Genomic DNA, 26,631 nt, shown 5'->3' with positions numbered 1-26,631 from the left:
AGCTACCAGATTCTTAATTCTTCAGCTGTTCACTATAGTTTTACAAAAACACATTCTTTGCTCTTTTTAAAAGTGGCCATGAGTACTAAAACACAAAAGTCTAATCTTTTGATACATTAACTGTATTACATATGTGCTTATATTCATGTTATTTTTTTGTTAAGAGTAAAAATTCTGAATTTTCAATTCTACTAAACAATGTTTAGTAAAAAGTTAACACTCAATATTAATCTGAATGTACTTGCAGTAGTTTGTCAGTTTTATAAATTGTGTATACAAACAGTTTTTTGAAACCGGACCTAAGTCAAATAGTAATGTAAGCAAGTGTCAACATTTCGCATCCTGTGTGTGCTATGTGAGTGGGATTTGCCACACTGGCAACAGAATGTGTACTTGAATCTTTAACCCTGCCCATCTGGTGATGTAAGAAGGTTAGAAAAACTCCAAATTACCACAAACAAAACCATTTCTCATCACAAAATTAAAATTCTTGCTATCTGCCCTATTTAAGATTGCTAAGAGAGAGCTTAAATAATAAAACGAAATGCAGAATAAGAGTATGTTTGAAGAGTGTCGTAGCTGACTATCCTCTAACCCTTAGCTAACCCCATTGTGATGCTCTGGGGTTTTATGGTGCTGCGTGGTCATCGTCTGGGCCCACAGCAAGGAAGGCAGTGAGGCATGGCCACAATCTGCTGCAGGGACAGCACGCATGACTCTCAGCTTTCCCTTGCAAACCAGGCAGGGCTTTACATGCATGCCTGTGTGTGCGTATACAGTTCAGTGACTCTGCGTGTGTGCTCTCACTGCTGCTGCATCGTCCCTTCAGTGAAAAAGCACAGAGGAAAAACGTGACCAAAGGCCTGCAATGGCATCTCACTGCTGCATATGGGCCTGCTTACTCTTCCACTCTCATGCCCTCTGCCTGTTTCTCTTTCACGGTCTCTGTCTTTGATTATCTTGGGGTAAATACACAATCTGTCCATCTCTCCCTTCTCTTTCCTTTCCTCATATTTTGTTCTGACTACACTGTTCTTGCCCTTAGCATACCTCTCTTTATGTCTCTCATTTCTGTCCCACTCTCTCTGTCCAGAGTTTAAAGAATGCAGTCTGATTTGTTAAACTAGTTAATTCCTTTCTCAGTGTGGAGACTTACACTTGTCACTCCCACATGTCAACAGTAGATGCCTTTTTTTTTTTTTTTTTTTTTTTTACAACTGTCCTCATAAAAGTCAAGCAAACTTACAGCTCCAAAGACCCTTGAGCATTCACTAAGAAGATAATTATAGTGCTGAAACAAGCCAGGTTTGATTCTTTATTTTACATCCGTTTAGGTACACAAGATTTCACCTTTGTGCAAGTCTCTTCACATAAGCTAAAATGCTGAGTCTGCATTGTCAAAACTGTACACCTGCTGATACAGGCAGTCAGGTTGCAGGCTGCTCTCTGCAGCTGGCCATGCCCCCCGAGATGCAGCGATGCTCTGATGACTGAAATGTGAAAGAACAGGATCACATATGATTCTGGTTTCACCGTCTGCGTCTTTCTATCTGCACTGCTCTCTCACACGCGGACACACACTCTCGTACACACCCTCTCACACACTGTGACTTTATTGCTGTCTCCTCTGTCTGCTGCACCCAGGCCCACCAGTGAAGTGACATATTGAAGTGAACAACATGCTCATGACGGGACCAACACGACCGATGAGACATCCTGGGGTGCCTATCACATGCAACAATGCACACAAATCCACTGCTTTATGTTACATAAATACATTACATGATGAACAAACACAATCACGACAACTAGAATCTAACCTTGTGCGTCCATTTATACAAAATTTCAGCCTAGAGACTCGCGACGCTGCTGGCTGCAAGCCTCGGAAATCTGCAGTAATGCAGGAGGGGCAGAACTGCTTTTCTATTGGCTCGCTTCAAGGCTGCGGTTAAACCAATTGGTCAGCGATCCCATCACCGATGAGACGCTCTGAAATTCGATTGGTCATCTGTCCGCGGGGTAGGCGGGCGCAATTGGGCCTTCGGTTCAGTCATTTGCTTGAGGCATCGCTTCTTCCACTGGCGGAGTGGTGCAGCTACAGGAGCGGAGTACTGCGGCAGCCGCGGAGGGAGACCAAGTCCTGAAAAAAGGTAGCGTTGCGGCTCTTTAGTTTCGCCGGTCTTTCACCGCAAGTATCAGAGAGCAAGGGAAGGAAGCGCGTCCCCGCGTGATGCTCCGCTTGAGACCGCAACATTTCATTTGAAAGACGTCTCACGGAGGAGAAAGCCACTAGCATAACCCTTCTGAAGGTTTGAGAGACAATTTATTTAAGCCCAAAACTATTTTGTCAGACCTGTAGACAACTTCCCTGGCGTCCTTTCCCCTGCTCATTTTTCATTTAAGCAATCCCGAAAAACTGAGCCTGTCCTCTTTTGTTTTCCAAGGCAAGGCATTTTGATATAATTCAACGTGAGGGGCTGACACCTCTCAAGCCGTGCATCACCTGAGAGGAGAACAGTGACTGCGCCAACATGGGGGTAAGACTGACTGATTCCAACTTTTAAAACTGCGTTGTAGCCCACCTGAAGTGGCCTGAGAAGTGGGGGGGGGGGTAGCCTGTAAGCTCGCTCTTGACGTGGAAGGGTTTCAAACTGAGGCGCGATGTCATTTTTTCCCTTATGGAAATCCCGTTTGTCGGAGTGACATTGACTCTAATGCGGAACTGTGTTTTACCCTGCTCTCCTATAGACTGCGACAAATTGATGTAGCCAGTAGCTCCTGTCTAATGCAGTTATAAAAAGCAGCGGCATTTAACCGCTCACTTTGATTTGACATTAGCCTGCTTTTGATTTGAACAGAATATTATTGACTCGGGTCTTTTGCTGTCATTTACCCATGCAACTTAAATAGGTCCCGAGATGAAATAGGAATGGAAACTGTTTCCGAAGTCTCAGAGGAAGAGTAGGTCTGTGTGGTTTAGAGGTTGTCAGTGTGTCATTTGTATTTCAGGTCTCTGATAGGCCTTACTTTGACTATAACCTTGCCAGCCATGGTAGGCCTAATCGGTTTATTCTTCAGAGAGCTCTCCGTGTGGGAGGGGGGGGGTTAGAAACCTATGCTGTTCACCCATCATTAACATATGCTTTAAAATGATTTTTATTACATTTGAAAGAACAAAAGTCCATAGTTATGTATCTATGACTTTCTCATTGATGAATGAACACAGTGTACTGTGACCTCCTTCATGCACTCACTGCCCCCCTCACACACACACACACACGCCACCCCCTCCTGTCCTGTCCGGCTTTAAACCCCGCTGGCACTGCCCTCTCTCCGGTCTGGTGCCACACAGAAGCATCTGGCGGTGAACAGGGAAGATGCTGAGCCCATCGCGTCCTTAAAGTGGACGCTATCAGCGGAGGAGTCTCATCCTCGGCACCCTCGATGACCCATGCGTCATAATGCGGTTACCGGGAATAAGCGCATCACCAGCTTATTTCCCCTTTAATTTGTGACATAACAAGGACTCGATAATCGCCAACAGTGAACGCATTCACACACACTACAGATTAAAGAAACGATGCGGCCAGTACATCGCCAGCACGACGATGTGCTTGTTAGAGCTAAGTTTGTCAGGATGACTTTAGAGAGTTCGCAGCTGCTGTGCGCAGCTGCTAAACCATTAAAACGTCTCTTTTCAGTTGGCCAGATAAACTTATTAGACATGCAGATTTATCAGTGGAGGCTGGTGGAAAAACACAACGCTACTGGAAAATGCCGAAGAGCTGATGCGACTGCTGGTGTGAGGCATTGCGCAATTTCTGCTCCATCACTATCCTGCGGAAGGAGTTGTAATTTTTAATCTCTCTCTCGCTCTGTCTGCTGAATGATGCGGTGGCATGACGCTGCAGACAGAGGATCATGCGGTGCTGAGAGACATGGCTGCCCTCTGGGCAGTGCACACCGGTGTCGTCGCAGTGACACCCGCTGATGTGGCCCCCTGCAGCATCTGACATTTCTCTGCAGGGGGAGACGTTCAAGATATAGGTTTCAGGGGTGAAGAGAGCCTCCGGTCCGTGTCAGGGTATTCATTTATATGTGCAAGCCAACCCGGCAATAATAGTGGGCACTGCGTCAAAAGGGATGGGATTGCAAAAAGTGCTTACGCATGTACTGACTGATGCCGTGTGGAAGTTTGGTTAAAGAGTGTTAGTAAGAGATGCTGAATCGAAGTGTTGTGTCATTTCGGAAGATGCCACCGCTCTCCAGAGACTGGGATGATTTTAAAAAGAGAGAGAGATAATATGTGCGTCCATGGCGACCTGCAGGGTTTTTCCTTGACTTCCACTCTGTACGCTCTGAGGTGACCCTGAAAGACTGAAGGGGTGGATAAAAGGAGGGAGAGATGGATGGATGAGTGTACCGGGTATCTTGTTATCACGCGTCGCCGGTCGATTACACTTCCGAAGCTCTTCCTCTGTCTGTCTTCCGCGAATTTCGCACTGGCGCACTGTGAGATGGCACTGCCAGCTGTCCTTTCCCAAGGCCGCAGTGGGCACCGCTTCCGACGTGCATTCTGCGTCAAAGAGGGGGCGGGGCCTATGGTGTGGAAAATCCCTGTAAAGAGCTGTGATAGGTTGGCACGAGGAGCCGCGCATAAAGGACCGGGTTACAGAGACAGCAGTGATGCTATGGAGCAAAGCTTGGACACGTGTCAGGAACACTAGAGAGACTACCGGCACATTTTGTCTAGCACGGAGACAGATACTCTGAACTTGGCAGGGGTTCTCTAACGAAATGTCTGAGCTGTGTTTTCACACATACACACCTTCACCTTTGCTTCTTGCCCATTGCTCGGCTCTCTGCATTGATGCAGCTCTCTGTTGCAGTGGCTGATGCTGAGGAGACTGTAGGAGAGACGTAAAGAGAGATGTTGATGAAGGGCTACACACATGCGTGGACTGCTGGTTTTTCACCTTCAGACACGTGACACTGATGGGGGGAGGGTGCCGCTGCTGAGAGAGCAAGAGGGACAGAGAGAGGGAGGATGGGCAGATAAGTAGTGACTGGTCTGCAGGTGTAGAGAGAGAGAAAGAGAGAGAGAGGGATTTAAAGTGAGGGAGGAGGTGTATGGAGGGGGAGGGTGGCCTGGCTGTATATCCTGTTACAGGATAATGACCCGAGGCTCACATTACCATGGCTCCTTTTTCCTCTTGCTGCGCTTTGTGGGATTGGTTATCAGGGGGACAGGAGACAGATGGGATAGGGAGAAGAGAGATGGGGTTGGGTGGATGATCTTCATAGGACATTGAGTGAAGGGTGAGTGTGGGGCTGGTGAAGAGGTTGGAGAGGTGTGATGTAGGTGGACTAGTACTCCAGGTGAGATGGGGGATTAAAGAAAGATGAAGGTGTAGTAGTAGCACTGAGGCTTTGTCAGAAGGTCACAGAGACTGGTGACGAGGGGTGTGGTTGAGCTGCTCTGAATGCAGCGTGGCTGAGGAGAAGCTCCTTTACGTTCTGAGTTCCCTCTAAGACTTTGATTAGACTTACTAATTACCCCTTGTCCTGATCGGAACGTTTCTAGAACAGCGTGTGCTTTAGTATTGGCACCAGTGAAGTGTGTGCAGTGAAAGAGAAGAAGTTAGAAGGTGTAGTGTAAGGTAGTACAGGAGTTGGATGTGTGTGGCCTCTGCAGTGGCCCAGCCCTCAGTTTGGTGCAGAGTGCTGCACATCCCTCCCCACTGCACCTGCTGCCTGACGCTGATAGGCTGCACTGTACCACGACTGATCTGTCCCGCACATTGCAGGAGCCAATAGAAAAGCATGTCCACACAGAGTCTGATCAACCGCATGGTCTTTCTGACTGCACATCCAGCTCGGATGTTGTGGCCCTTTGGCCTAGGGGTCAATAAAGGTCAATATGGTGACCCTTTGAAATGCTCTTCCATTGTTTCCTTCAAGCCTCTTGAGGGTCTCTGATCAATAGATATCCACTGTAATGAGGACAACGTCCTTAGTGAGAGTACTGCTGAAGGACAGAGTCCAGGCTTCTCTAGTTCCCCAGCAGCTTAGTCTCCTCGGTAGTGTGAGGCTAACAGGACAAGGCCTGAGACGTGAGATCAGACGCAGCCTGTGTATTGCTAGTAAAAGGTAAAGGTCAGCACTGTCTCCTTCAAACATTACTTTAAATCAAGATTACAGTAGGTACTGTGATTGAGAAGGCTAACAGTTTTCCAACAATAACGTGCTGATGGCTTCCCATAATGAGAACAATTCAGAGGGGTGAGGTTGCCTGACTACAACATGGCTAATTCAGGGTGTTGTCCTGGAGATGTGTGTGTGTGTGTGTGTGTGTGTGTGTTCCTGCATGAATACAACAAAGCACAAAGTGTAACACTGGGCAGTCACAATGGACAAAGGCCTGTTAAAATCAAAAGACCTTGCTGTATTTGAATTGAATTTGGTTACCATGGAAATCTGCTGTCAGTAAAAAGTAACAGCATTGTTCAAGTAGTTTTTAAAATTAACAGTAATTATATTTAATTCAGGTCCACTGGACACAACAGATCCTGGTTTGAAATCGCAAAACGACACATGCAGATGTCGAAAATCTGATATGTTAATGGGGCTTTTTTTTTTTTTTTGGGTTGTAGTCAGCAGCTGTTTGTATGGATGTGCATGCACACACATCTGCACATCTCTGTGTGACCAGCTGCCTGCCTGAGTCCTAAGGTGCCCTTTCTCACACCATGGCGAGATGCCATGTTCGCTACAAGCGCAGACGAACCAAGATTTACAATTCTAATTTAGACCAGGCCACATTCACACACACGCCAAGATGCACACACTACAGTATATCTTTTAGACCTCCAGGGGGGTGGGCAGTGCATTATAAAGAACTAAATTTGCACAGTTACACAATTGTCTCTGTGGGATGAACAGATGAAGATGATGACGAGACGGACAGATGGACAGAAGGGAACAGAGTGGAGGAGGGGTTACAACTTAAATTGGAATTTTCAGTTTGGGCTGCATTTGGTTTTGTTTCGTGCTTTTGTTTATTTTTAGTTTTTGGAGGGAGCACAGCGAGTTAATCTCACTGTTGTCTCTGTGTTTATGTGGTTCAGAGATTACGATTTGTCTTAGTGCTCTTAAGCAGCCACAATCTTTTTATTTAACATTTATCTGTTCACGTATATCATTACACGTACTTTAAGTGTTTAATTTTAACTGCCACACAGTAGTAAGAGAATGTCCCCTGGGACTGCTGTAGTCACTGTCTGTTTCTTCCAGAAATGTTTTATGTATCTTTTCCCTTTCTTCTTCATGTCTGATATCTTGAATCTCCCCCTTTTGATGTCTGTTCCCTTTGTTAAATAGAAAGATAAGAAGACTTCACATGTCTCTCAAGACTGATATGGATAAGTGAAACAAATATCTTGACAGTCTTTCTTACAAGGCATTCAAATCATTATAATCTGTTAAAGGTAACCATGTAATCATTCCCTTACCCAGTACTGTTAGGAGCCATTCACTTGGTTATTCGGCACCAGGGCCTAATGATAAATGGGGAGATTGAATTTATGTATTTGCTTTTACTGACAGACAACAGCAGAGAAAGAAGAGTGATATAGAGACAAAGAGAGGGACGACCAGAGGGGGCTAATCCAGTATATTAATCAGACTAGCTAATCCCAACAGCCATGTCCTTTGGTCCCCAGCCTGAGCCCCCTACTGTGGCCCAGAGCCCTGCCACCCTGCTGCAAGAAACAGCAGATGGCCCAACGACCTTACAAGGTCACACACACACACATGCATGCATGCAACAACATATACACACACAGCATGCACACTGCTGCATTTCTACAGATAAAAAATTTCAAGAAGAAATGTTAAAAATACAGTTACACATATTAATCAAAATTGATTATAATTATATTCCCTTACAGTATAAAATTACAACAATCAAGTTTAATTTTTCTATAACAGATTATGTAATTTTTGTTTCATAACGGGCATGTTACCTACATTGGATAATTCATATAAAGGATAGAAAGAGACAATGTGGTGGAGATGCTGTTTTAATAAACTGAGCCTCAGGGGTCCCTCAGTAAATTAAAAATTAAAAAAGCAAATTATCTGACACACCATTTATGATCAACCAGCTAGCCTGCCAACTGGCACCATGAGGGCCACCTTTTCACATGAAGGAGCTAAGCAGTGGGCAGGCCTGACACAGACAGCCTTTAATCTTCAGCCCCACTACAAATGAAGGTGACAGGAATTACCGCCAGTCTCTACCTATTTTACCTTCAAAGAAATTTCAGGAAAAGCAGGATACAGCAAGATGCATCTATGTTCTATCCAGTTCACCACCTCTGGCCTTGCTTTGAATTCTTTTGTATTTTGCATGCAAAATAGGCCCCATGTGCCCAGAGCACAAGTGAATTTAGCATCCCGAAGATACAGAAAATATATTACATGAATTTCCATGTAAAACTCAGGTGTATTTCCTTATTTTTTTCTGTTGGAGATCATGTGGTGTGCACAGTATAACAGAGTAGTTTCACTTGATTTTTCTCTTCCAAATGCAATTTCTTCCCAAATAACTTACATCTGTGTAGTTTTATGGTTTGTAATAAGTCCAAATTTGCCTTGAACATACCCATCGCTCGTTCAAGTCAGAGGAGACACTATTAACTGCCCCTCTACATTTCAGGATGATTTTGTCAAGCTCTTTCCTTCTCAGGTCTCTTTGATTATAAGTTTTGAGCGGTGGCTTTATTATATTTTTTTCGCAATCACTAGGTCTCTCCCTCTCACTCACTCTACATCTCCCTCACTCTCTCTGCCGCAATGCGTTTAGACGCTGCACATACGGACTGTAGCCAACACAATGACTCACCTCTGCTCACACAGACACAAGCACACAAAAACATACACTGATTTCTTGAGTCACTTGCCTGTCTGTATTATACAGCAGTGAATACAGTGTCCAGTTACAGATGCATCAATTATTACTCGTCACGGATCACATCAGGGGATCCTGGGAGTACTAGGCCACTGCTGAGCTTCATCACCATGCCAGTGACCGTGCTGGTCACCATGGTTACTTGCCCTCCAAACACACTCACTCATCAGAGTTGTTCTCCTGAGGACAAAATGCAAGGTTTAGTTTGGTTATTTGGAGCAGGCCGGCAGAATAATTTATGATCCAATCAAAATGCACAACCAGATATGTGAAGCTGTGGCTTAATTGAATTATTGATGTTTTTAAGAACATTTTAAGTAGCCAAAATGTAACTGGATGTGCATGATTTCACTATGTAATCCATAGCATGCTGTTTTTCAATTTCCTGATGATGTCAGAGATGTGTCTGTGCATCAGTCTGCTCGTCTGCGCGCTTGTGGGAGAGCCAGCGTCTGTAATTCCAGCCACGAGTCTCTGTTTCCTTCCTCAGGACAGAGGGGGCTCATTACATTACCCAGAGCTGTGTGAGACAGCTGGACACCGACACAGATGCGCAGAGGCAGCACACTTTGATGTTGTCTGCAAGTGAAAAGACACTTTGATTGTATATGCACAAAATATAGACGTGATCTTTCTCTGCTGAATTATTAGATTATCAAGATGAGACAACAGTTTATATGTTTTTGTATGGTGACTGAGGCAAAATGTTAGCTACAGAGGTGCAATGAGAAGACATGATAACACTTTAAGTCCCCCTATTTAGCATTTCTAAGCAGTATATAAATGTTAATGAAGGGTTTCAAAGACACTATAATGTAGTTATTAGAAGGCATAAGTATATTTGTGTTTATTATTATTTGACAACAATTATAACTTCTTTCATGAAGAAACAGTATATTTTATATTACTGCAGCGGTGTTTTACCATATTATCATTCATTTTTTATTTATAGACCAGACTCCACTCATGGCTGACCACAACAACATTTATATCTTATTACCACTACATTATAATGTACTATAAACCATCTATGTTTAGATACTGCTTATGAACGCTAAACAGGGGGACTTAAAGTGAAGTGTTTTCAGGTAGCCCAGTGTGTACAGAGGGCGGAAAGGAGAGGCTTGGTAGGCTTTTGTCATTAATTATTGAGTGGCAATTACACAAACATGCACACAAAGCCAAAACAGGTATGCACGTAACATACTCAAAAAATGGTAAACACACACAAAAGATAAACTGGCAGCCTCTCTTTTTTCTGCGAGTCTGATAACTACTCATTCATATCCAAGACATTTAAGACACACACAGAGGCACCCCGAGTGAGAGTATAATCTATTAGCATGTCAGAACACATACTCAAAGTGACACGCACACCATAAATGAGGCTGTGCAATCTGTTAGAGTGGGGTCACTGCAGGTCAAACACTGACACATAGCCAGCAGACAAAGACTGGTGGTCAATATCTAATTAGAAGCATGAGAGAAGGGTGACAACAGTTCCTCTCTCGCTCTCTCTCTCGTTCCCTTTCTCCACCTGCCTTTCTCACTCTTTACCTGTCCCCGCTTCTCACCTCCCACTGATATCTCCTTTTTCATGCGCCCAGTCGTGTCTGTCATCCATCTCTCTGTCTTTACTTTTCACCACATGTCGTTTTGTTTGGCCCACCTCCCTACCAACCACTTCTATTGTCTGGGCATATGTGTATGTGTGCGTGTGCTTGTGTGAGTCTGACAAGCAGAGAAAGAACTGTGTGTGTCCACTTTCCTATTATCAGGAAAGTGGACATACAGACAAAAGTGGAGCATACGCTCAGAGGAGCAGGTGCGCTGTTGAGCTGACAACCCTGTGACAATGTGTTTTTCCAGTTTTCATTCATTGTCTATGGAAAAACTAGCCACAATATTATATCTATACTAACACACCTGTCAGTCTGCGATCTTTGAGATAATGGTGCTGAATGGGTACTTGAAAAGAAGGTAAATCTGTAACTTTCCATGTTATTCGGCACCTTTGGTATCTAAACAGAGAGACGTGGAGCCAACAGTCATTCACTTAATCTCCAGGGAATAATAAATAGATGTAATGCATACGTGTATGTGCCAACACACACACACACACACACACACACACACACACACACACATATCCAGGGTCTGTCTCAGGTGGGATGAGCAGCAGTACTTTTCCACTGCATCAGTCTGCTCTATGCATCTCTGCCTCACCAGGCCTGCCTGGTCTTGCTGCAGCAAGAGATTTGCTCACCTGCTCTTTTGTTGCAGAACTCTGTGTGTGTGTGTGTGTGTGTGTGTGTGTGTGTGTGTGTGTGTGTGTGTGTGTGTGTGTGTGTGTGTGTGTGTGTGTGTGTGTGTGTGTAGGTGCATTTGCAGTCAGGTCAAACAGTTCCCTCCCACTGACAGACTAGTTTCTGCCTGACATGTATGAACGAAGGGTTTCATTGTTTGCTTTGATTTCAGAAGTGGTCGTTGAGCAGCCCGCGCTCCAAGTGAGCGAGAGCTGTCATGTCATCCACATACTGCTTCATGAAAGCCTTTTCATGACAACAAACCAGAAAGACGAGTCTTTGCAACCACATACAAGTTCAATATGTAGAGACATGATTTCACAAGAGCAGTACACTCACAGCCCAAATGGGAAATGCAGTGGCAAGTCTTTGTTAGTCACATTTTGTCCTACTATAGTTTTGTGTGTTTTGGTGTGGTTTGGATGTGTGTTTCTCAGTCAGCATGAATGGAGGCTTTAGTATCTTAACAGATACTTCCTCACTGGTGCTTTTGCAAATATACTAGTTAAATAAGTGAATTTGAACAAAGGACACACTCCTTTTAGAGTAAACATACTTTTAAGCATTACAGTTGAGGCCAAATAAGTATGTGTCTTTGTTGTTCATATCTGCGTTGTAATATCAGGTGCAAACAAAGCGATCAAAGATCAGTTATTTGTACATTGTGCACTCCTGAAAATTTAACTACCGCATTAAACCACTAGAGGGTATTTACTTTGTTTCAATAACTTTCAGCACCCTGTTTAAATCAAGTTAAATTGTATTTATATTGCTGAATATCACAAATTACAAATTTGCCTCAAGGGGCTCATTGAATCAGACAAAGAAAAAAAATGGAAGAGCAGGAGAGGAACGAACCATCTTTCACTGATAGCCAGGTCCCCGGGATGGCAGATGGTCCAGCACAGAGAGCCTGAGGGGAAAGAGAGGACAGAGAGAAGAACATCGGGGCATAGAGAGAGAGAGAAAGAGAGACAAACACATCCTAGATGCTCATATGCTCGAGGGAATAAACAAACAGAGGGTAAGAGAGATTGTTATCAGAAAGTTTACAGTAATCTTAGCAGCAGGACAACTTTGCCTATTCTGTACATACTAGGTTTTATTGATTCATTGAGACTGAGGCCAACCTGCCGGCATGAGAACGGTAACAGGTACCACATAATAATAATAACAACAACCGCAATAAAGAATAATCCGTTAATTATTCCTTATAAATAATGAAAAGCCATTGGATTAATATGCCTCAACCGAGTTAGATAATTTGATGTCAGCGGGGAGGTTGTTCCAGAGGAAGGGAGCATGAGAGGAAATGGCCCTACAGCCTTCTGACCTCTTTTTAACTGTGGGGGCAGACAGGCGCTCTGATTCCTGAGAGCATGGGAGTGTAAGGTTTAAGGAGATCAGACAGGTATGAAGGGGCATGCCCATTTAGGATTTTGTAAGTCATCAAAAGCACCTTAAAGTCTGATCTAACATGATAGGGAGTGGCTACAGAGGAAAGAGGAGTTGTTTTGGCCTCTTTAGCAGAGATGCCTTGTCTGCAAAAGTGGAGCAGCTGATGCACGCCACCGTTAGCTAGGTAGCGATACTGGTAGGCTAGGAGCAAAGCTAAGACTAAGACTCAATTAGTACGTAATAAGGAAACAATTCTTCTTCTGATATTTCGTCACGCATACCTTAATCTTATATTGAGATCATTTGTTGTCATTGATTATACGTTGATAGGTATTGACTGTAATTTATGTGACTCCCGTGTTAGCTGGACTCTGTGAGTCTGCTCCTCTGTCCAGTGTATATATGACCACATTGATCCGCCACCAAGGGCAATTTTCTTGATGACTCGGTTGTGTCAATGAAGGGCCTATCCACTGTGACCCACTCACACCTCCTGGGGAGGATTGTTGCCCCTCCATGTCACCTCTAACCTTTGATTAGGGACACTATATTGATGTGGCCCAGGGGTCAGGCTGTTCTCCCTCTGGACAACAAGGTAGTTTTACAGCTACAGTCCAAGAAGGACTACAATATGCAGCGCTGGAGAAAATTGTTGTTATTTATAGGCCACTCAAATGTAGTTTAACAACATTAGCCGATTTCTGAGGGGACAATTATAGCAAGGAGCGTAATCGGAACAACAGGCAGTGCAATAAAGTAGGGAGCAGAAGAGCATGAGGATATTTGATGTGTCTGTGTGTGCGTGCATGTGTGTCCTTGTGGCTTAAGTTATTTAGTAATCTTGGCATCAAAGAGTCTCTGATGTAAATGGTCTAACAGCATAGAACACACTAGAATCTAATCAGAAAGTCTTTAATGAGTCTGTAAACTCAATTTGTCTGTTCTATCTCTCTCTCTCATGTTTTTAATGCTTGTTGCCATATTTCAAAAAACAAAACAAAAAAAAAAAACCAAAGGCAGCAGGAAGTGATTAGTTAAATAGTTTGCACTTGACTACGTTTTGATGGGTATCAGGCTGTTGTGGACATCAGAGCAAGAATTATTGGATCAAATGGATATGGCAGAGCAGGCTGCAGGCACAGTCGTTAATGTGTGCTGATAGCGAATTGAAGTAAAACAGACCTAACAGGGTAATGCATTTTCCTTTCACATTACAATGACTCTTATGTTAATAGGTTGTTAGTGCTTTTTTTTTTTTTATCTAACATCTTCCTCATAAACTCAGAATATGTGACATTATTACCTTCTGAGAAATGCAGGCGACTTCACAAGGCCACTTCACGGGGATACAATGCTATTTACTGTACAGTGACAGAGAAATCTCAAGGGCAGTTCAATAAAGCCCACTGGCTTTATTTCTGTTGCGCTCAGTGACTGATAAATAGTGTTAGAGTGCCAGGCAAGACAGTTCTCTGAACAAAGAGGATATGTACTGTATTTTCAGATGACAAGGTCTAGTTTCTAGTTAATACTATGTACCTATACAAGCCCAGAGAAAAGCTAAGTTTATACACAAAGGCGCTCAGGCCACTATCTCCTTAATCTAGTCCGAAGGCATGTATAAAACATGTGTGTGTGTCTGTAGTATGGGCGGTCAGACAGTTACCGCGTTGCCACCACACAGGACAAAGATGACCGATCCCCCAAGAAGAAGAAGGGGGCAACCAAGGACATGGATGACCTGAAGAAGGAAGTGCCCATTGTAAGTAAAACCTCCTTTTATCTCTGAATAATTGTGAAACTGAATGTTGGTGTGAAGTACGTTTGAGGTCTATACACTTTTGATCCTGTCAGTCAAAAGCAGTTCCTCATTATTTCAAAATATTTTTATACCATCCATGCATATTAGGATGTGAGAAAATGATTTTCATTTTTTGAAGAAAATCTTCTTGCATGAAATAGTAAATGAAAGTGAACTGACACCAATTTTTGTTGGAGAGAAGGGAAATCTTTCTCATACAGGCCAAATTAATGTATTTTTGCTGGTAAGAGGGGTGACTTGCTGTCAGGAGGTCATCACTCTGATTCCACATCTCAGCATCTCGCAAGAAACAGACACCAGGGTCACCATACGTGGCTGCCCTGATACTCTTATCTCTCAGGTGAACTGCATGCGTGGAGTAAATTTCTAATTACCTTGTACGCCATTAAGTTACAGCATATTCTAAAAATATTACAAAAAGCTCAAAACTATTTTCTTGAAGTTCTGTGTTTTAATCTGGACTACTTTGAGCAATTTTTTTTCCTGCATGCAAAAATGGCGACTCCTCAACGTGCTAAGCTATGCAGAATACTGATTGTCCCTGTATTATGTTTTTCAGACGGAACACAAGATGTCTGTAGAGGAAGTATGCAGGAAATACCAGACTGACATTGTCCAGGTGAGTTTATGATATCAGGTTCTCTCGGCATATCCTGGCATCTATGGTGTGAGACTGTTTTTCCAGTTGCCCACTAGGTGGCATGAGGGTACCTTCATTGGTTTATTACAGGTTTTGACAGGTCAGCCCAACAATCCACCAGACTTTACAGTCATACTAAAGAAATGTGAAACTAAACTAAAGCGTGTTTTCCTTTGCATCAGTGCAGACTTGTCTTTCTCCACTAACTCTTCATCTCACTTCTTCTCTGTTACCTTCAGGGATTGACCAATGCCAAGGCAGCAGAGTTTCTGATCAGGGATGGTCCCAATGCTCTCACCCCTCCTCCCACCACTCCGGAGTGGGTCAAGTTCTGTCGTCAGCTGTTTGGTGGATTCTCCATCCTGCTGTGGCTTGGCGCCATCCTCTGTTTCCTGGCCTACGCCATCCAGGCAGCCACTGAGGACGAGCCTGCAGGAGATAATGTGAGCACCACACACAAACAGTCACGCAGATTTTGCACACATATATTCACATCTGGCCCATCTACACCTCATTAACGCACCAGTCACACTTTGAAATACAGACATAAATAACACCTCGGCAGATTGATTTCACTGTCACACATACTAGACCCAGTGCTTCCCACGGCCCACACTCACATATGTTTAACTCTCCCTGACTCCCTCTCTCTCTCACTCTCTCTCCAGTTGTACCTAGGTATTGTGCTCACAGCTGTCGTCATCATCACCGGTTGTTTCTCATACTTCCAAGAGGCCAAGAGCTCCAAAATCATGGAGTCTTTCAAGAACATGGTGCCTCAGGTGAATATTGTGTGTTTGCTCAAAAATAAAAAAAAGTGTGAAAGCTTTTTTGAATTCCCTCTGTCAAATTTGGAATATGCCGTTAGGACTCATACTTTTCAGACTTGGAAGTGAATAATTTCAGTTTTTTTAATAAACATTTGGCAGACATCAGAAACTAAAGGTTAATACACAGTTACTGTGCCTTTATGTACGTGTCTTCACAGTGTGGAAAATTTACTGCCCAGCCAAGTGTTAGTTACAGAATGTTTTCTGGCTGCTGTCCTGAAAGAGCGATCACAGTTTTGCCTCCACAGGTTTTCCTTTAATTCTTTATATGTGACAAAGACAAGCCTGTGGTAAAACACTGTCCATCAAGAACCCCCAGTTTTGACACTGAATTCTGTGGTGCCATTCTCTCTGAATATTACCCATCATATTAACCGTCACAACACTAGCAGCCTTTATAATTTAATTGTTTTTCACTACTTCACTTACTTATTGAAAAACACACTATAGCCACCTCCTGTTACAGTGGCATTTAACATGTCAGGTCTGCAAGTATTTTTCTGCTCCTTGTCAGCTCCCAAACCTTTGCCTCTTAACTTGCCACTGAGGTGGAGGATAAATACTGTGTGTTGCAAAAGTAGATGGCATAGCTGGTGTTTGCTACTCTTGGTCTGCAAATAGTGCATTAGATTTGATTAAAGTTTTACTTGTAGTCAAACATACACGCAGGGAGTTCTTTTCACATGGAGTCCTTTGCTGCTGCCAGAGACCATGTTTTCTAAATAGTGTCCAGTGTGTGTGTGTATTTTCTAACCACCGCTAACATCTCCCTGCAGCAAGCTTTGGTGATCCGTGAGGGTGAGAAGGTACAGATTAACGCTGAAGAAGTGGTGGCCGGAGATCTGATTGAAGTGAAGGGAGGAGACAGGATCCCTGCTGACATCAGGGTAGTTTCTGCTCATGGCTGCAAGGTACACCAACACACACACACATACTCACATGCACATACAGATACACACACATTTGAATTCTGGCTTCTTGTTGTGTGCAACAAGTTTAATTTTTTTCTATTTCTTAATAGGTGGATAACTCCTCCCTGACAGGCGAGTCAGAACCTCAGAGCAGGTCACCTGACTGTACCCATGACAACCCCTTGGAGACCCGAAACATTGCTTTCTTCTCCACCAACTGTGTGGAAGGTATTGTCTCCATGACAATAGTATTACATTCTATTATTAACTTGGCCTGCCAGTGGTTGGTTTTAAACCCACCAAATTGAGCTAAGCAATAAAGTTTACACTTAAACTTTGCTCTTGGGCTAAAATGTAACAGTAATTGTAGTTTTAGCTCATATAAAAGTAGTTACCACACACAGATGCTGATGCTGTAAATTATATTTTACAACATTTCTGTTATTTTCCCAAACCAGGCACAGCGCGTGGCATTGTCATCTGCACTGGAGATCGCACAGTCATGGGTCGCATTGCTACTCTGACTTCTGGCCTGGAGACCGGCAAAACCCCCATTGCTAAGGAGATTGAGCACTTCATCCACATCATCACAGGTGTGGCCGTCTTCTTGGGTGTAACGTTTTTCATCCTAGCCCTCATCCTGGGTTACACCTGGCTGGAGGCTGTCATCTTCCTCATCGGCATCATTGTGGCAAACGTGCCTGAGGGACTGCTGGCCACAGTCACTGTAAGTGGACCATTTATTAGATACTTCTGTGGCCCTCTCCACTTGCTCCTGAATTATCATACTGTAGTATCATATTTTAAATATTTTTAAAAGTTGTTGCTCATTCATTTGTTTTGGACACATAAAATTTTGTTTTGTTAAAAGCCTAATTTGTGTTTGCCGGTTTTAGCGCCAACCTTGTCTATACTGAGTATCGCATAGTTTAGATGCATTTTTAATGTCTTTCATTTTATAAGACGCTATAAAAATTAAAATTTGCATGGTTACCTCTTATTTATTTGTACCATGCACTCACTAAGCATTGAGAAACAGAGAACGTATCCCTTATAGCTTATAGCTTTTAATATTATTAATGTATTTGCCTGCAGGTATGTCTGACCCTGACCGCCAAACGTATGGCTAAGAAGAACTGCCTGGTGAAGAACTTGGAAGCTGTGGAAACCCTGGGCTCCACCTCCACCATCTGCTCTGACAAGACAGGCACCCTGACCCAGAATAGGATGACTGTGGCCCACATGTGGTTTGACAACCAGATCCATGAGGCTGACACCACCGAGGACCAGTCTGGTTAGTGCGGAGAGAGGACATACACACACCAATGTTGTCTGAAATACGTGTCTGATGTAAAAGGGATAAACAATTACTGCTACAGTGATTAATGCTCACTTCTCTGTTCCATGTCCAGGTGCCTCATTTGACAAGAGTTCAGTGACATGGCAGTCTCTGGCTCGTATCGCCGCTCTGTGTAATCGCGCTCAGTTCAAAGCAGGGCAAGAGTCAGTGGCCATTCTGAAGCGTGATGTTGCTGGTGATGCCTCAGAGTCAGCCCTGCTGAAGTGTATCGAGCTGTCCTGCGGCTCAGTCAGGATGATGAGGGAAAGGAACAAGAAGGTGGCTGAGATCCCCTTTAACTCCACCAACAAATACCAGGTAAGTAATGGCTGAATTCAGCTGTGTACACACAAATAATAACACTGGAAATACCAATAAACATTATATGTATGTATCCAAGTGTTTTCTCATAACTTTTATTTCTATTTTCCTCCTTTAGCTTTCAGTGCATGAGACAGAGGATCCCAATGACAATCGCTACCTGCTGGTGATGAAGGGAGCCCCCGAGAGGATCCTAGACCGTTGCTCCACCATCATGCTGCAGGGCAAGGAGCAGCCTATGGATGAGGAGATGAAGGAAGCTTTCCAGAATGCCTACATGGAGCTGGGAGGACTGGGAGAGAGAGTACTGGGTGAGAATAAATAGAACAGGAGAGAGGTAAAAATGGATGGTTAAGGACACAAAGGGAGAGAAGGGTTCAGGCCTAAAGTTTGATCCTGACAATTTGGGATCAAAAGTCTTAGTTATTCCTTGTTTATGTAAATTCCATATCAACATCTTTTTTTCAACTAAGAGTCAGCTGAATTATTGAAACAAAGCACTTTCTAAATGTAAATTCTGTCAGAGGTGATGTAGGGCGAGGGATAAAAGATCAGGGTTGGTTCTGAGACATTCAAAGATGTCACACTAAATCACACATGTCTATTCCTCCCAGGTTTCTGCCACTTGATGCTTCCAGAGGACCAGTACCCCAAGGGTTTTGCCTTTGACACAGACGATGTCAACTTCCAGACAGACAACCTTTGCTTTGTTGGCCTCATGTCCATGATCGACCCTCCCCGTGCTGCTGTGCCTGATGCTGTTGGCAAATGCCGATCTGCTGGTATCAAGGTGAGCCTAATATGTAACATCTTTATTTCATACAGTGTTTTATAAAACAAGCTCTGTTTCAATGCTTTTAAATCACACAAAGAAACATCATCTGTTTTTGCTCTTGGTGTTGTAGGTAATTATGGTCACTGGAGATCATCCAATCACAGCCAAGGCCATCGCCAAGGGAGTGGGAATCATCTCAGAAGGCAATGAAACAGTGGAGGACATTGCAGCTCGTCTCAACATACCTGTCAGCCAGGTCAACCCCAGGTACAGAATATTTACAGAAAAACATACACAGTCATGTAAATAATGGTAAATTATGAGGCCTACATGAACATTTAAATGTCTATGTTTAGGGATGCCAAGGCCTGTGTGATCCACGGTACAGACCTAAAAGATCTGTCTCAGGATCAGATGGATGACATCCTGAGGAATCACACAGAGATCGTGTTTGCCAGGACCTCCCCACAACAGAAGCTCATCATTGTAGAGGGTTGCCAGAGACAGGTTGGAATACTTGGAATACTAAGATTTTTATTTTTATTATAAATTGTCTTACAGGCAATAAAACACATTGTACCTTATTGGCTCTGGCTTTTTGGAAATTATGTTGCGTATGCGCAGGGACTAGGCTTTAAAATACCATTGCACTTTCACAACAGCAGATGGCACTAGTTATCTAGTTATCTGAATGAAGATTCCCTGGCTGACACAAGTAATGTTTCTTTCACCATGGGATGGTTAGATTGCTTTTGAAATACCAAAAGACTTTAGTTTATTGTAGTTTACATTAAAAATACTTGTTCATATTGAAATTTGAATATATTTTATTGTCATTTAAATTTGACAAACAAAAGATGTGGAAAATCTGTCAGCATTTGGATTGTTTATTTAACCAGTGCTTACCAAATATAATCTTTTCCTATAAAAAACATTTGTTTTTAATTTTTTTTCCAAAAGCAGATAATGAAAAGGTTGAGGTTTTTTTGCGACCCTGGAAATTGAAATTCACCATTACACAGTATTTTCATAAAGTGTTGACTTTTTTTTTTTACATATTTATTTAATAATCTTTTGTTGATATGTATATAAACAATGTTAATATCTGCCTCTTGAACAGCTTGTTCAGTAAAGACAGTTACAAAATACAGGATAAATACATCTAACAAATATAAGTTTATTTATGCTGTGTAACATACAGATTTTCCTCTTTTTGGTCTCTCCCAGGGTGCCATCGTAGCTGTGACAGGTGATGGTGTGAATGACTCTCCTGCACTGAAAAAGGCCGACATTGGTGTTGCCATGGGAATCTCAGGCTCCGATGTGTCCAAACAGGCTGCAGACATGATCTTGTTAGATGACAACTTTGCATCTATTGTCACAGGAGTGGAAGAAGGTGAGATCATGGAAAAGACAAAGGACAAAAACATTTATATCAATAACAGTTTCTCCTGAGAGAATATATTGAAAGAGGAGGATGGAAAATAAGAAGTCAATTGAAATGGAGGTGTTAATGGTGAAGTTTTCCTTCAGATTAACTGAAACATTTCTCACACAAAAGCAGAGCTCAAAAGTTGAGGTTCTAGTAAAGGTGATCCTAGGTCAGTGGATGTACTTAGCAAGTGATGTAACCCGTCTACTTCTTGCTCTTTAGGCCGCTTGATCTTTGATAACCTTAAAAAGTCCATCGCCTACACACTGACCAGCAACATCCCAGAAATCACACCCTTCCTGCTGTTCATCATCGTCAACATTCCTCTGCCACTTGGAACCATTACCATCCTGTGTATTGACCTGGGAACTGACATGGTGAGAGCTGATCAAACACTTACTCCTTGATATGACACTTACAGCGTTATGCTCACACATGCCTGTCAATCCAGCACTTGTTGATAAGACACGTAATACAGTACTACAAGTTCACATTTATTCCTCTTCCCTCAGGTGCCAGCCATCTCCCTGGCTTATGAAGCAGCTGAAAGCGACATCATGAAGCGTCAGCCCAGGAACCCATTCAGGGACAAGCTGGTGAATGAAAGGCTTATCAGCATTGCCTATGGACAAATTGGTAGGTGAATTGAAGGTGGGGCTGTTAATCCAGGCTGTGAATTGTCTTTGATCTGAATTGAAGTTTTGTCTTGGCTGCCTGAAAATAATTTTGGGGAAAACTAGATTAAGGAAGATAGAAAACTTAAAAATCTGTTGTCTGATCTCTCTGTGTGTATATTTTTATTCAGGCATGATCCAGGCGCTTGGAGGCTTTTTCTCCTACTTTGTCATCTTGGCTGAAAATGGTTTCCTGCCCTCAAAACTAGTAGGCATCAGGCTCAACTGGGATGACCGCTCTGTCAACGACCTGGAAGACAGCTATGGACAGCAGTGGGTAAGTGTGTAGTTTCAGAGTTAAAGTCAAAGTTAAACTGTAGGTGTGTTTTCAGGTTTTGTTGCTTATGTTTGTCTTTCTGTCCCTCCCTGCCCTCAGACATATGAGCAGAGGAAGATTGTGGAATTCACATGCCACACAGCTTTCTTTGTCAGCATTGTAGTAGTGCAGTGGGCTGACGTCATCATCTGCAAGACCAGACGTAACTCTGTGTTCCAGCAGGGAATGAAGTGAGTCCATCAACTCTAATGTGATACCAGCATCTTTAAACGTGCCCTTTCATTACTAAATTTATCTTTTTGACACTAATCATTAGTATAATATGATCTAAATTTGGCTGGTAGGTATCTGAGGTTCTGCATCATCATTTCTTCTCTTTAATATTCATTGTTTTTCTCTTCTCAGGAACAAAATCTTGATCTTTGGTCTGTTTGAAGAGACAGCCCTGGCTGCCTTCCTGTCCTATTGCCCAGGCATGGATGTGGCACTCAGGATGTATCCTCTAAAGTGAGCACCATTAGCATGTAGATCACATGGATGCATAGGCAGTCATTCTGATATTAAGAAACAGGGTGTTACCTCTTCATTATTTTTAATCATTCTGGTTTTCTTGTCTTGCTCACAGGCCTACTTGGTGGTTTTGTGCATTCCCCTATAGTTTTCTCATCTTTGTTTATGATGAAGTCCGAAAACTTCTCCTCCGTCGGAACCCTGGAGGTAAGTTTTGTGAAAGGAGTAGTTTAATAACCATCCTAAAGTTTGATGGAGGCCATGTGCTAGACTTTTCAGTGTTTGGGTGTGGTAACCTTGCAAACTCATGGTGACAACCTGTCCGTCACACGCCCCCTGTAAAATCACAATGTGTTGTTTTAAACTTCAGTTTTTGTACGGGTTAAATAAATGAGCTATGGTGTGCTAATTAGTGAGCTTTAGAGGTGCTGGAAGGTGGAGAGCCAGGCAAGCTGCTTCCCCCCTTTTCCAGTCTTTGTACTAAGCTATGCTAACTGACTACTGGCAGTAGTTTCATATTTGCCACACTGACATGAGACTGGGATCTCACACCAGCAAAGGCAAATAAGTGTATTTCTCAAATTGTTGAACTAGACCTTTAACTAACACTAATAAAATGTAAATCTCTAATATGATTTGAAAACATTGTTAAATTAACTGTGAACTTTTCCTGTGTGCTTCTGTGTTTTCTCTCACTTGCTCTCCAGGTTGGGTGGAGAGGGAGACATACTATTGATCAATGGAGCATCTTTGCTCAAACCCCCTTCATCTTCCACTTATTTCTCCCTCCTGTCACTCCATCCCTGGCAAAACACACCTCCAGATGCCCCGCCCCCTTAAAGACAAAAACCGCTTTGAAGCAATTTTCATCACAACTGCCCCAAAGATTAAAAACAGCAAAAGCACCTTTACAACTTTCTACATCGACCCGCCCCCCTTTCTCCCCATCTCCTATGATACTCTTTGCATGTGTTCTCTCACTGCTGTGTACATAAACCAATATATCTACCAAACGGCAGCTGCATATTGTGTATGTAGATTTGAATGAGCTAAGGATACAAAGGGAGTGTCTATGCTCTGCAAAAAGGGCCATCCAGCTCCTTCCCCTCCCTGTTCTTCCCCTGCTCTCCCACCCTCTTTCCTCTCTCTTTTCCCTCCTCGCCAACCCTTTGCTTGTCCTCCAATCACACATAGATAAAAAAGATCACACAGTGAGATCCCACCGCCGACACCACTTCGACTGCCACCTCTCGCCTCCGTCTCCTGTCTGTGGAGGACCAGCGGAGTGGTCACCTCCCTGTTGTTCTCACTGCGTCCATTTTCTTTCTCTTCCGTTTTCAACGGCCACAGTGTTGTTGTTTTTTAATATGTGGGGTAGGGGGGTTTCAATGGTTTTACTTGTCTTTTTTTTATTTATAAAACGGGAGGGGGGGTACGTGAGAGCTGCTTTTCCTCATTTAGGCCTAACAAAGCACACCCCATGGCGTCCTGTCCCTCCTCTCGCACCCTCTGTCTCTCACACCCCTCCCCTCCCTCCTGCCCCGTTTGTCTCTGTTTGTGTGCACTGTGTGAACCATTGTCCTTGTCAACTATTACAGTACACCCCCCCTCCCCCAAGTTGGTAAATACAACTCAATCTTTCTGTGTGCTCTAGGAAATCTATATAATTCTATACTGAATTTAAATGAAACAATAAAAACACATGTTGAAAAAACAGCTCAAGAGAGACATTCATGAGCAAAAACAAGATTGGTGAGATAGGAAAAAGTGAGAGATGTGTCTCATTTTGTTTTTTGTTTGGTTTGACTTATTTTTGCTGGTTTTTCAGGAGGCTATTCTTAAAATGTAACAGCAGAGCACGGTTTTAGGTTGTGTTTTTACCAAAAGACACAAAACACCAACCAAGGCTTTCAGGTTCCTGTCACTGCAGGTGTGTCGGAATGATGTGGTGCAGTGTTCTGTGTTATGGTGAGTGGTGATGATGAGTCCATGTGCCTAGGGTCTATTACCGGATCGGATCCAGGTCTGGTTCACTCCAGGTCCTGGTATATCTCGATCCGGCCTGGGTCTGTGTGCATGTATGTGTTGGAGACCAGTGAAGGGCCAGCGGTCTCAGGCTGGGTGTATTTCAGATGGCTGAAAGGGTTGAAATTCAAGAAAAAAAAAAATACACAACTAGTAGAACATGTGTGTCAAATAAATGAAACCAACACCAATAAAACATCTAGAACATTTAATACAACTTAGACCTGTCTGTGTGTCTTTCTGTCTCTGTTTTTGGCTTTTGAAGCTCAGTGAGCTTTAGGCTCATTTTATTCCTTCCTCACATATAGTTTAAAATTATGCATTAGCAATCAAGGCTGCATTTTGTTTGTGAATTCAATATAATGAATCGAATTCAATCAATGTCCGTAGCCCTGCAAGAAAACCTTTTTTAAGCTCATTACATTCAATTTTTGCAAGAGAAAGATTCAACTCTACAGTAATTTAGTACTACTTTGTCATATTTTATCTGACTACATTAATGAATACTATCCCCCCATGTAAACTTGGACATGTTTTTCCACATTAATAGTCTCACTAAGTAATATTTGTTGATAGCAACCCCGTGAATCAACCTCACTGCTATCTCAGTATATGTATTCAAATATACATATACATTAAACTGTCTTAATTAATTTCATCACCTTATGAAATTTAAGTGATGTGAATTTATATGTATAAGTTATGCAAATGTTTTGAAACCAGTTAAAGATTTAAGTGCCGTATAGCACAGCAGAAATGAGAAAATAGAAACATGCGGATTGGATGCCACCTAGTGTTATGTGTTAACATGCACTTCAACCTGCAAACTGCATAATGTTTAAACTGCCATAGGAGGAAGAGTTGGCAGCAGCCCAGGGTAATGCACCAAACCACTCTGTAAATGTGTTAGCCTTGTCTCTGACATCAACATAGATGAGCTTCAGGATGAGAATCACTGTCAGCAGAAGACCATTACAAAAAGAAAAGTGTTACTATTTCTGAAAACTATACGGAAAAAAAACAGAAATAGTATATGAATCATATGTTCAGTTTATGTTATTCATAAAAGCTGTTATTTCTATGAGGTTGCATTCCTGCAAACAAAGCAAGGCAGTATTTCTTTTATATTTGGGGAACTGACAGCAATTGTGCTGCCTCTCTGTGCCTCTGCCACAGGGGTAATCTATTTTAAATAAACCTCTTATTGCCCAACTAGAACACAAATCAAAGTAATTATACACAATATACTGCTCTGTAATGTGAGAGATAGGTATTGGGTATTGTGAGAGGTCACTTTGCTCCATCCAGTGTAAATTTAGGACATGTCCCTATGAGTATGAAACACAAAAACTTTCTGGGACTGCTCCACCACTGTCCAATGACAAATGCCTTGTGTCCTGCTCATACATACGCACACACTAACACACATGCACACCCACTTTCTGTCACTCTCACTGACAAACACACCCACACTCTCACCCTCTCTCTAATTTCCCCTGTGTCTCTGCAGTGAGCTCACTGCAGTGCGACTCTCCCCTCTCCCTCCTCGCCACCCTTCGTATAATAGAATATCGATCGCTCGCCTTTGCCGCAGTGTGTAAGCGAGTGTGTGTCTGACTGGGGCCCTCCAAGGTCATTGCCATGGCAACCTGAGCATGGGGTGCTCTCGCTGTGTTGTCACAGAGCACAGGTCACAGGGGTCACATGAAAAGGGGGACAAGAGGGGGACCATAGGGGGACAAGAGGGGGTTGGTGAGCGCTGCAGCGTTTGGTGTACTACAGATAGAGAAGAGGAGCCAAGAGGGTTGGAACTGTACCTATTCCACTGTGTATTCATACCAGACCAGAATAATGAAGAAATGTACAAACTAAGTGCAGAGGGCCACTGAGTTCCCTGCAACTCCTGCCATGCATGCACAAACACGAGTCAACTGTAGTTTTGACTGAAAGGAAAAAAACTACCTGACTTAGTAAAAGGCAAAATAACAGAGAACTGGACATTAAAAAACATTAAGAAACCAATAATAAGCTGTCTTTACATCAGGGGTTTATTGCACGTCCAAAATGTCATTTAAATACAAAAACACTCCACTTATGTCAAAATGTAATGATTAAAAATGATTAATGAATTTCAAAAAAGACAACACAATGACCTTCAGATCTGAATGTTGCAAGCTGAGCTGATAAATATGCATAATGTAAGCAAGGTACCATATTATCCCAAATATAAAACACCATTACTAAGTACTGAGCTTTTAAGATATCTTCTCATCAACCTATTTATGTTAAGTAGCCTATCAGAAATACCAAATTTGTTTTTGTGTTCACCTGAATAAAACATTGTGTTTAATTTGTGCGTGATCATTATAAGAGGAATATTTTTAAAGTTTTAAATGGCAC

At 42.8% G+C, this 26,631-nt stretch overlaps 1 protein-coding gene across 2 annotated transcripts; it reads left to right on the top strand.

Annotated features, from left to right (window-relative positions):
- The first annotated feature begins 2,121 nt into the window (after positions 1–2,121).
- atp1a3b (ATPase Na+/K+ transporting subunit alpha 3b) lies at positions 2,122–24,413 on the top strand. 2 transcript variants are annotated; one of them, XM_041044159.1, is made up of 23 exons: positions 2,122–2,309; positions 2,445–2,537; positions 14,321–14,437; positions 15,057–15,116; positions 15,377–15,580; positions 15,806–15,919; positions 16,744–16,878; positions 16,989–17,106; positions 17,337–17,605; positions 17,974–18,172; positions 18,291–18,535; positions 18,657–18,849; positions 19,153–19,328; positions 19,444–19,580; positions 19,670–19,820; positions 20,541–20,709; positions 20,968–21,122; positions 21,258–21,381; positions 21,551–21,696; positions 21,796–21,926; positions 22,102–22,203; positions 22,322–22,413; positions 22,914–24,413. In XM_041044159.1, exons 2-23 carry the CDS (start codon positions 2,532–2,534, stop codon positions 22,940–22,942), a joined length of 3,072 nt encoding a protein of 1,023 aa, XP_040900093.1. In that variant the 5' UTR covers positions 2,122–2,309; positions 2,445–2,531; the 3' UTR covers positions 22,943–24,413. The 2 variants fall into 2 exon arrangements, with proteins under 2 accessions (XP_040900093.1, XP_040900094.1); XM_041044160.1 differs by having other exon boundaries at positions 2,123–2,309; positions 14,360–14,437.
- Positions 24,414–26,631: the final 2,218 nt, after the last annotated feature.

This window comes from Toxotes jaculatrix, chromosome 8 (assembly GCF_017976425.1).
Source record: "Toxotes jaculatrix isolate fToxJac2 chromosome 8, fToxJac2.pri, whole genome shotgun sequence".
NCBI classification, from domain to species: Eukaryota; Metazoa; Chordata; class Actinopteri; family Toxotidae; genus Toxotes; species Toxotes jaculatrix.
The sequence above is the reverse complement of the archived record's forward strand: the minus strand, read 5'-3'. Positions and strand labels throughout refer to the sequence as shown.